Source organism: Dysidea avara, chromosome 8 (assembly GCF_963678975.1).
Source record: "Dysidea avara chromosome 8, odDysAvar1.4, whole genome shotgun sequence".
Lineage (NCBI taxonomy): Eukaryota > Metazoa > Porifera > Demospongiae > Dictyoceratida > Dysideidae > Dysidea > Dysidea avara.
The window spans coordinates 29,143,392-29,154,908 of NC_089279.1; the positions used below are offsets into that span (position 1 = coordinate 29,143,392).

Here is an 11,517-nt window from a genome sequence, read left to right on the forward strand (position 1 = left end):
TGAATATTGGCTAAATAACTTTAGTAGGTATAGCTATTTTCCTGGCTAAGTCTTCAAGTATTCACAGGCTTTCACAGGTCCCTAGTGGTATAGCTACACCGTAAGATATGCAAATTATACAAAAAACTATCGAGTGTGAGTAACAGTATACTTGATCAATTAAAGCTACAACAACATCATCTCAGATATTACATTCTCTCAAATCCATGCATGCATTCACCAACATACTGTTATTCCAGCAAAGCTTCTATTTCAGAAAAAAATATTTGAATGCGGCACTTCTGTGTAATTGATTGCGATAACATTGACCAATTTATTATAAACAAGTGAATGCATGTAGCTAAGTGTTGCAGTGATTTGTAATTGCTTTGATTCTTACACTGCATGAGTGCTGCCTACTTAATTAATCAAACAATCACGTGTTGAGGCATGACGGCGCCCGCCCTTTCACAACCTTTTTTGGGCCGAGGGATCGACCTTTCTTACCAGTTACCATATATACCTAATAGTCACGAGTTAACCTTTCTATATTTGATACTTGCTGTGGACAGTGACGATGAAGGTAGCTTTCGTTCTTGCCTCTTTCTGTCTCGTTCTGGTTACCGCCAGTCCACTGGTGAAAGAGCCCGCGGCGTCCGCGTGTACTATCGACACTTCCTGCGGTAAGTTTTGAGCGATGTGCCCGCTTATCGTACATAGCTACGCATTCCACAGACAAGAGCAATTACGATGTGACTGACCTGAAAATCTCATTCTCTCCTGATCCACCCGAGAAAGGAAAGAACGTCACCATCACTGCAAGTGGGACTGTCAGTAAGTTGTTGAGGGGGTTATTGCAGTTTTGGAAAGTAGCTTTAAAAGTTTAATAGCATGTTTATAATTTAGGTTTTTCGTCCACCGCCCATTTCTGTGTTTGCTAGCTACTGTCAAACTGCCAGCAATCAATATACGGGTTAACGAGGAGGCGCGGCACTATATTACATCATTTTTACATCCGGATTTAAAAGATCAGTAGCACAATGCAGGCAAGCATTTTCAGCTCACTCTATTACTGCATCGATTAGTCATTACTCAAACTTGAACAGAAACCTTGTAGTTGTACTTATCAATAATACTTGGGCTTTGCTGGAAGAGAATAATGGATGGAGTAACTTATCTATATGGTGATTTATGTACCAAAATTTAAATCACCTCCCAAAACTTTTAACATAACTGATCATTCCATGCCCAATGCTTTTAGTCCTCAAATTACCCACTTTTAGTGCTGTTTGATATGCAAATTGTTGACATCATTTCTTTTGCCTATAGGCTGGTAATTTGTGTACGCCGCACATTTTTTGACCACACCTCTTTGTTAAACACATTTCATTTTTCATTGTTATCAGGCTTTCTTTCATGCACAGGCTCAGTAAAAACGATCTTGTAGCTGTGAGTGTCAGCTCACATATCATTGTGCTGTCAGGTCACTTTCACACTGCCAGTTGACATTCTTGCAACCTGGAATAGATTTGCCTTAATCGCTTGACTTTTCCCTTTCTTTGACAAATTAGATTATTTTGCATGCTATATGTATAATCAACTGAGTTTGATTTACTGAGTTTAAGAAAATCTTGTCAGCAGCTAATAAAGGCTTTTCCAAATATAGGGGGGTTACATGGAACCCACCCCTGTGCCTTAATTGATTGACAACTGTATGGTCTAGTAAATTCTTTTGTTGCTAAATGATCCTTTCGATGGTGTTGATTACAACTTCTACAGATATCTCGATTGCTAGATACAAGATATATACATTGCAAAAAGCTTCGATTGTTTGATCAGATCTTACAAGTGTCTCCAGACATGTAGTATAGAAGTGACTGCCCCTTGCAAGTTGACACCACTTTACCTTTGTGCTAACTCTGCGACTTTAAGAGACGAAGGTACAAAGCTTCAGCATATACTTTGGCTGTATACCATATTACAGCAGAGGAGGTAGGATGCGTGCCACTTGATTGAATTGATTATTACTATCACGGGAGTCAATAATTGCAGTACAAAACCAGCCAACAATGAGGTTCACTGGAACTTAGTGGATATATATATTTAGATGGCACTTTACATAAACTTGAGGGCCATGTACTTTGCTTTGTAAAAGTCCCTGGATTTCTTGCAAAAATTACTGTATTGCACCAAAAAACTTAAAAGGGGCTCTTTATACATTTTCTTGAAGTTTACATGAAGAATGTTTGTTGGTTTTGTAATACAATTATTGAGACTTGTGTGAAATTTCAGATACTAAATTAGAATCTGTGCAGTGTGCACACATGTCCTACCTCTTCTGGTATAGCAGGATTTTTCATGGGGGAGTTTTTTTTTGTAGATTTCCACCACTCTTAGAAATACATACAATGAAAGTGTGTATCTCACATTCCTTTTTAAAAAATTATACGTATATCTGCATATGTTTATAGTTTTTAGCTAAGACATACAGGAGGGCCACTTGTTGAAGCTGTTTAATTTGTATAATATAATAGAAGTGTTGCAATCTATGTATATATACAGTACGTATATTAAGTGCTATCCCACCAAGGACCTGTGTCTAGGGCATGGCATTCTATAAAATGACATGCACACAATAAGACCATCATTTTTGAGGGAAAAATCTATGGTAGGAAATTTTTTAAATGCTATTGTAAAGGAAAGATAAAGTATTGGTATTATAAAGTGATCATACTTGTGCCATGGCAAGTTTAGAGCTGAGCGATAGTACAACTATCACTATCACAATTTGATAGTAATTTTTATATCACGATAACGATAGTATCATGATAATGCATATCTAAAACTTTGTCGCATTTTCCGCACATTTAATTTTTTCACACATTTAATTTTTAAATACTAAAATTACGGAAAATAACACCGTCTTTTAAATAACGTATCATAACTTCTGCATACTTCAGTTTAGGCCAATGTTTAGCAGTTTCGTGTCATTGCCTGCATGCTTTTGATATACCCGCATGGAATTTCATTATTGGTATTTCAGATCGAAATACTCTAATAGAGCAGTCACTTTTACTCTAATAGAGCAATCAGCTATACTCTAATGGAAAAATCACTTGTTTAGGAGTTACAGAAATACCTGAATATTCTTATATGGATTAGTAACATACTTTAGCTATTTAATGCAAGAGTAATCAATGTAGATCTCATTGTTTTTGGCAGAAATTTTCATATTTGGGATGTGTGTTGTGCTTTTGGAAAATAATGAATAATGAATATTAACCACCCGCCCGCATCAAATTTTCAAAAATCTGAGCGAGAAACTGGTAATCAAGTTTCATTGGCGTTACAGAGATGGGGTTGCATTAAAGAATCATTGTGTATCGAGTGATATGTAAGATTTTGCATAGCGACCAATGGAAAAGAGAGGAGAGAGCCTTGTATGGCGAATTTATGCATCCAGGTACGAAACTGTACTGCGAAAAAACCTTGTTTTTTCATATGTTTCGTGATGTATCTTTGTAGAATGGCCAGTTAAGCCATTTGTTCGGGTGGATTCTTAATCTGTACAATTCAATTCATTGAATGAGACCAAGTTTAGCGAATTTGGTAAGGGAAACCCACTGTACGTTTAAGGTTTGCATACTGAAGTAACGAATTTCTCCCATAGAAAATTGTATGGAGCGCGCATTATGGTGGAGTTAACTGTTAACAACTGCCACTATGAAAGTGTTACAACAAATGTTTGGATGCCATTGTATAGAGAAATTCAAGGGCTTTGTTTTTATGTATGGTTTGTCGGGCAAATTATGGATTCTCACGGGCGTACTTTTGCCCTTTTTGTATATAATGCAAATACATGTATTTTCTATTGAGCAAGAAACAATGGCTGTTCAAAAAAAAATTCAACTGATCAGTGGGACCAAGCTAAAGCTACAAAAAGGACAAGAAGCAGTTTTTAGGCTGTTTTAATGCATATTTCATAAGAATTAAGGGTAAAATTTAGTGCTTTGTAAAACACAAGGGAAATGGTTTTGGGAGTTTTTTTAAATTTACAAAATCACCCCAAATCTCCATCTTCTTATTATTTCGCACGTCTACAGCCCTCAGGAAGTAGATATCAGCACTAAAAATGTACGGCGTATTTTAAAATCAGGTCTGTGTGGTATTAAAATCTTTGCTTTCTAAGGCGATTACGAGATATAGAGCAAGAGTCGTGGCTTTGAGACGCCATTCACTCATGAAGCCATAAAAGCAAAAGTATAGCAGTTTTAAAAATGCCATTTGAAGCAACGCACGGGACTAAAACTCATCAAGATACATTAAACATAAATGCTACTCACTGAAATTTGTTTCTGGACATTTTAGAGTTCTTCAGCTCACGTCAGTGAAGTGGGTGTGGCCCATAGCCTGTCACTGAAACCGCATTCTGGGAACTTTCCTAAGGGCTGTTACAGTCGTTTATCAGTTAAAAATCGACTTAACAAGCCTCGTAAGCTATCAGAAATAGCGTAACCCTTCGAATCGAAAGGGGTTTGTGTCCCCTTTGTACGCGATCGAAAATTAAAGGCAACTCCGAAGCTTTGGGAGAAAGAATTTTCGAAAGAAAACAGTATCGCCTTCCAGTATATGTATCAGGCCTCATAAGCTACCGGAAATTTAATTCAGAAGGTTGCTATTGATGTTCAACGTGGCAATGCTGCTTCTGTAATGGCAACAATTCCATCATCACAGGATTAGGCAGAGTTTGCCTCTCTACCCACTGTTTGAGCATGAAGACCTTTTCTTTTATTATTATTATTATTATCATCTTTTATATTAAACAAAAAAATTTCCTAAAAAGAGGCGTGTCTCCTTTGTACATGATCGAAAGATTGAGAGCAGTTGCCTTAAGGATCTGCACGAGAGAAGACTAAATAATAGCTACAGATATAGCTACTTTTTACAGATAGGTATGGTTTTCCAGCTATATAATTTCAATGCCTTTATTGTTGTGGATCAAAGCATTTAACACGTTGGGTGAATACAGCCTGTGCATGATCATGCCTTTTCAGAGTCTATAGCTATTCCATAAGACCAAGAGTTCCTCTTTCTATATTATGAACTCTTGATAAGACTGATCATGAGTCCATACTCTACCTGTAGCTAGTAGACAGATGCTTGAGCATCATGAAGCAAGCCTTCATATACTATGTACTATATTACTTTATGCAGTGCACACCATTTTTGGTCAACAACAGGATACAGACAGACTAAAAGGCCTCTGGCCTACTAACAACTATTTTTTGTCTGTTTTTATACATGTCCATAATTTAATACTATAAATACTGATACCAGCCATAAAATTGTGTTGTCAATGTGCATGGACATGAAAAGTTCAGAAACTGGGGGGGGGGGGGGGGGGGGGGGGCAAAAGATTGTAAATTTAAACAAGTAGAATAGGGATCGAAGTTGTGATTCTGAAAAAAACTTCACAAACAAGAAGTAATAGGGATGGTGATTCACAATACTGTTTAATACATCAATACAAGCCAAGCAGTTGGATTTGTGTACATTGAATTTAAGATTCCTATTTCGGCTTTATATTTTAACAGTCGAAATAGGAATCTTAAATTCAATGTACACAAATCCAGCTGCTTGGCTTGTAATGATGTATTAAGCAGTATTGTGAATCACCATCCCTATTACTTCTTGTTTATGCAGTTTTTTTCGGAATCACAACTTCGATCCCTATTCTACTTGTTTAAATGTACAATTTTTTGCCCCCCTAGTACTATCAAGATCACGATTTTTAATAGCTATCACGATAATCGATTGATCGCCACTATTGCTCAGCTCTAGGCAAGTTATTCTGTTTATGGCAATAAAATGCTTGATACATTTGCCCTCACTTTTCCAGTGAAATGTAAAGCCGTAGCAACCTTTTGCCAGATAACGTCATAGATTGCAACTCTTCGACTGGCTAGAGCTCCAATCACCATCTCAATAGTTGCCTGTATTATGTTTATGACAGGCATTAACCATTCCTCACTGCATATATTAGATAAGGAAATCACTGGTGGAAAAATCAAGGTGGTAGCAAAGTATGGGATCATCACAGTTTTGGATCAAAGCTATGATGTGTGTGATCTGGTCCAGCAGATTGGCAAGCAGTGCCCGATCCCTGCAGGTATAGTAAAAGTTGTGAAAGATTGAATAAAGTATGTGAAAACTTTCAGAGGTGTTGTCAGAGCTTGTGTACATGTTATGCATTGATTTTTAATATTTAAAGGTCCTTTGTCTGGTTCTGCAACAACAATGGTCCCTTCAGATGTTCCTCCGGTGAGTATTATTAACTCAGAAACATGACTTGTATTTCGCTGTTTCTTTACAGGGAAAATACCATGCTGACATTGAAGGCACTGACCAGGATGGAAAGCCTATGATATGTCTCATGGCCGAATGTCAATTGTAATTGAAGGAACTATTCAAACTACTGGTTGACTATGTTGCCTGACTTTTTTGTTGCTGAATACTAGCTGCTATTTAGGATTTGTGTGTGTGTGTTTAAAGGATTTTAAAGTTACAATTATCATTATATTTTCAAGTCCTGTTTATTAGGTGATCGTTTTTATTAAGAATAGACCTGCCTTGGGAAATTACCCATGTCATTACTTTAGAATGAAATGACCTACGTAGCTATTGATCATAACCTCGACCTCATATATAGCAGTACAATGCAAACATTGTGTATAAAATCATGAAATTTTCCACATTAGTAGCTAGTAATCCTCATGACATGTGTTTTTGATATAGTTCCATCGCATATTTGACCTTTGGTGACATTTATGGCCATTTTACACAAAAATTTGACCATTTCTGTTTTTATCTCCCTGAGGCATTAATTATATAACATGGTACTAAAGTAAAGATGAATGAAACAACATGGCTTTTATTTGAATTTAATAGGTCATTTCATTCCAAAGTTATAATCATTTGTATTACCCATGAATTTTACCTCCCCACAGGTAATTTACACCCCAAGGGCAGGTAAACTCAAAGAATTTTGTGTCTAATAGAGTAGGAGCTGGTATTATGAGACGGCAGGTATTATGGGACACCTTGCTGTATTGTCATGATATTCTTGTCATTAACACTTGTTTATGTAGTGTGAACATGCTGTGATAATATGGGCTATAATACCTTCTCCAGTATTGCAGTATGCAAAATTTATAGCAAAAATGGATCTACATGGCCCTGTAGTTGAAAAATGAGATAAATTTAAAGCTGCACATATGCACTGCTATACGCACATTAGCTAAGTTTTTGGTTGTGTGAACACTACGTCAACCTGTAAATGTGAGAAAAGCTATTAGTTAATTAAATTTCAAATATTTGATTAGTTGGAATTAAGCACACAAACCTCTGTTGGCAGCAAAGACTACACATTAAAGGGGCGTGGCTTAGGCATTTTACAATTTTAAATAATTATCATCAATATTGTAAGGAATTATTTTCTTCCTTATTTGTCTTAATTTTCTGCATTATAGCTACTTGCTACTTTTAAAAATTTATACCACCAGTAAATAGAACAGTAGTGACTGTAACTACATCTCAAGTTTCAATGGTTTGGGTGATGTCCTTTGGTTTTTACAAAGGATTAAATATGTGTATCTCATAACTCATTCAAGATCCCATAATTAGGTCATTGACCATGCCATGCTCTACTGTGTATTATTCTGCTCAGAAGAATGATTATTGAATACCACACATAGATATCAGGATAGGTACACTATGTGTGCCTTAAATTTGGAAGTCTGAAATTAAATTTCCCTTTAAAGCAACATGGATTTAAATTTTCGCGTCTCATAACTGCAGCATCTACTCTAAAAAGTGATCTTAACTTCAAAATGGAATTACTTATTAACTTCAAGTTGAAAGATTGGTAATTAATGCCTCAGGGAGTTAAAGACAAAAATGGTCAAATTTCTGTACAAAAATGGCCATAAAGATCACCAAATGTCAAATCTGCAATGGCAATAGATCAAAAAATACATATCATGAAGATGTGGAAAGTCTCATGGTTTATGCTAATTTTTGGGACTATACATGTTAGGCACTAGTTAGAATATATCATTGTAAGATTACGTGAGAGTAGTATTGTTAGTACACATGATGTGAAGTTGTATCCTTTTCCCCTATGCCAATTGCTTGCTGCAGCGGACGAGACTTATCACAGTCAACTCCCCCCATCCATACATGCTGGTGCTGTGACCAGGACAACATAATTATGATAACTACATACTAGTGGGAATTTGACATACTGGTAAGATGACTAACTGTTTAGAGAACATGCAGGTCAATGCTCTTAGTCTTAGTCCACTTCTTCACACGACTGTGAAGAATCTCTGAATTTGTAATCCTACACCTTGTTCTTGGGGCACCACTGCTATCAAAGTCAGCCAATTTGGAGAAGAAAAACGAACTAAACATGTGGGACTCTACTTCTATCGGCACCTAGTTTATGCCATTGGTACTTCAGGAAGAAGTTAATAATCTGGCCTTCAGCAATTCCCCTTCTTGAAGGTAGTGTAAGTCTGATAGGCTTACACTAACCCTTTGGAATGGTGAACAACACAACACTCAAAAGGTGTTTTAAATAAAATTGACTGGTGGTGTATGATGATGGCTCCATTCAGTAATGAATGATATAGTGTCCTGGTGGGCTTTCTTTGCTTTCCTTACAACCTTGGTTTGTTTATTTCTATTCCTTGGAATAGTGTCTTTATAGTCATTTGTAACACCTCTCAGTTTTTTTAACTTGAGGCAGCTTCGCCATTCTCCTCTTCAGGGGATCCTCTCCTTTTCCTCTTGGTAGACTTAGTAGCAGTTGGTGCACTGATGACCAACAGTGGTGATGCTTGGTCACTTGAAACATCATTATCCACAATGTCAGAGAGGTTGTCATCAGAATCATGTGCAGCAATCTTTATCAACCGCATTATCTCAAGGGGCCACACCCATTTTTCTTTGTGTTTGGTGGTAATGAAACTTCTCTGCCGTCATCACTGTGTACTTGCATTAAGGTGAAGGACAGGTTGTCGTCTTACACCTACATTTGCTAAATGTAGACCTAAGGAATGATTCAGTCGGTACTGCTGGCAAAACTCTCTTAAAAGGTTTAAGGTCACATCAACTTTGTGATTCAGGAACTTGGTGTTTTCATCCAGTGGTGCATTGTGGATTCGACCGCCACATCTCAGGAACCCTTCCTTATCGAGAAATATTCTGAGCTGTCATACGAGGATGAGCCTCTTAAAGTTTGGTGTGGACAGATTCTTGATTTCTATCCAATAAACTTCTTGTTGGCATGAGTGAATCAACTGTATTCTTGCTTTGTCCAGTTCAATGGCAGTGAGTGGTCCCTTTGACACTTACACTTTGTTGCATAAGGTTTCTAGTCATATTTCACTTGCATGGGCTATTTTTGTATGACACATTCTGGTACAAACTATATTTAAGCGATGATGGTAGATGACTTGAGTGAAATGTGGAAAATTATGTGAGATGACATTAACCATTCTACAAGTCTTGAAGTAGCTACATGTTTGAAGCTTATCAAATATTACCATGTAAAGAAATGGTCTTTGTAAAGAGAGGTGGTCTTTATTAAAGGTGACCACTAATAAAGTGGTCTAATCAGTTAGATTGTCCAGTATGCCATATATATTTAGACCCTTGTGGTCTTTGTAAAAAGGTGAGGTGACCACTAAATAAGGTTTTTACTCTAGAATAATGATAATAATTTAACCATTTCCATTGTTTCCAATTGCCTGTGACCCAATTAGCAGAAAGAAGCTTTGGGTGTGAAATCTCATAGCAACAAGGTTTAATATGAGATGATTTACCCAAATATGAAAAAAATTAATTTTGTTTTCTTGCAACTTTAGCATGTGCCAGGAAGAATGCATGATATTTCAAAATTCAGTCACATAATTATTATAAAATTAGATTTAATACCGTGCTAATAATTCTGTCATGCAACATCAATTCCATTCATTTTTAATAATTACTGAAATACCAGGTTTTTTTGTTATTGCTAAGGAAGTGCAATCAAAACAAACCCTATTAAATAAAGCACAGAAACAATGCACACAACTATGCTTGGTATTACATTTTGTATACTTGTTTTCTGACAAAGCTTACATTTATAATTATGCACATATGAAAGGACCCCTTAGCCTTTTTCTTTTCTGTGTTTGGGAAAAAAAACAGGGAAAAAGTGGTCTGGCTATATTATATATATGACGGTCTAATCTCTGGTAGCCTACAAGGCCAGCACTGTCAATTTATAAATGCATTCATGTGTTACGTTGTTCTAGCTAAAAGAAGACAGAAAATAATTAAAACATGGGAATAGAGATCAATGAATAAGTAAAGAAACAAGAGCCAAACAAGCCAGAATGTTAAACACACAGAGATCTCTATTTGGACTCAATGGATATGGTAGAAACTAAGGAAAAAAAACAGTAGCTAGTTTCTCCATAAATCAGGGGCAGATAAGTACTGAGATTGCTTCTATATAAATGTTTATTTGAGTCCAAACAGAGATCTCTGTGTGTTTAACATGCTGGCTTGCTTGATCAACTCTTGTTTCTTCACTTTTTTCAGCGCTCTCTATTCCCATATTATGCATGTTTTAATTATTTTTACACTAATTTGTTTAGTTTTTATAAACCCATTTATGTACAGCTAACATGATAATAAGAGTTGCTAAACATGTATATCAAGTTATATTAGTCATTATGTATAGTAGCCGTTAAGTAGCCATCAGAGTTAGTAAACACCAGTGCAATGTTTCATTACTATTGAATGTACTTTGTACTATACAACTTTGACATATCCAACTATAGGCAGTGTATAGCATGCTGTTGTCAGCAATAGTATGGCTTATGATTTGTGCTGCTAAGTGATCACAATAAGTCAAGTACACAACAACATGTTGCTCTGGTATGAACTTAATATACTGTGGTTAAATATAGGTAATGATATAAGGTTTCCAAATGAATTTGTTAACATAAATAGATTGGATAGTTATTAACACAATTAGCACGTTGGTCACCCTTGCAGAAACTAAGTCAGAAGATCAATGGCAAAGTGAACCTATAATTGCTTGAGAATGGGTGTTATCATTGTAATATGCATTTAAAAATAGGTCATGGGACATAGGAAGGAAAGTTATGTAGTTTTTATCCCCCAAAAAGCACACACATTTTTCTCTAGCCCTGTGGAAAAAAAATGTGGTTCATGATATAATTATTTTCAAAACCAAATTGAGTTATGACAGTTACCAGTTCAATTCTCCCTTTTTTAAAATTCAGAAACATTATAGCTACTTGTAAAAAGCTATTAATGTTAGCTAGCTACAAACCGCACAAGGATTTTTTTTGTTTTTTCTCCTTTCTCCAACTTTTCAAACACACCTTAAGTAGCTAAAGTCTTTGAGCAGGCTGTAGGACCAGGTGTCCTACAGACCTTCAGCACTTGTGCTGTAAAGCA

At 36.2% G+C, this 11,517-nt stretch overlaps 1 protein-coding gene across 1 annotated transcript; it reads left to right on the forward strand.

Moving 5' to 3' along the window:
• Positions 1–468: 468 nt before the first annotated feature.
• On the forward strand, positions 469–6,561 carry LOC136263422 (putative phosphatidylglycerol/phosphatidylinositol transfer protein DDB_G0278295). Its single transcript, XM_066057932.1, has 5 exons — positions 469–662; positions 715–813; positions 6,023–6,148; positions 6,251–6,300; positions 6,353–6,561. Exons 1-5 carry the CDS (start codon positions 557–559, stop codon positions 6,431–6,433), a joined length of 462 nt encoding a protein of 153 aa, XP_065914004.1. The 5' UTR covers positions 469–556; the 3' UTR covers positions 6,434–6,561.
• The last annotated feature ends 4,956 nt before the right edge of the window (positions 6,562–11,517 follow it).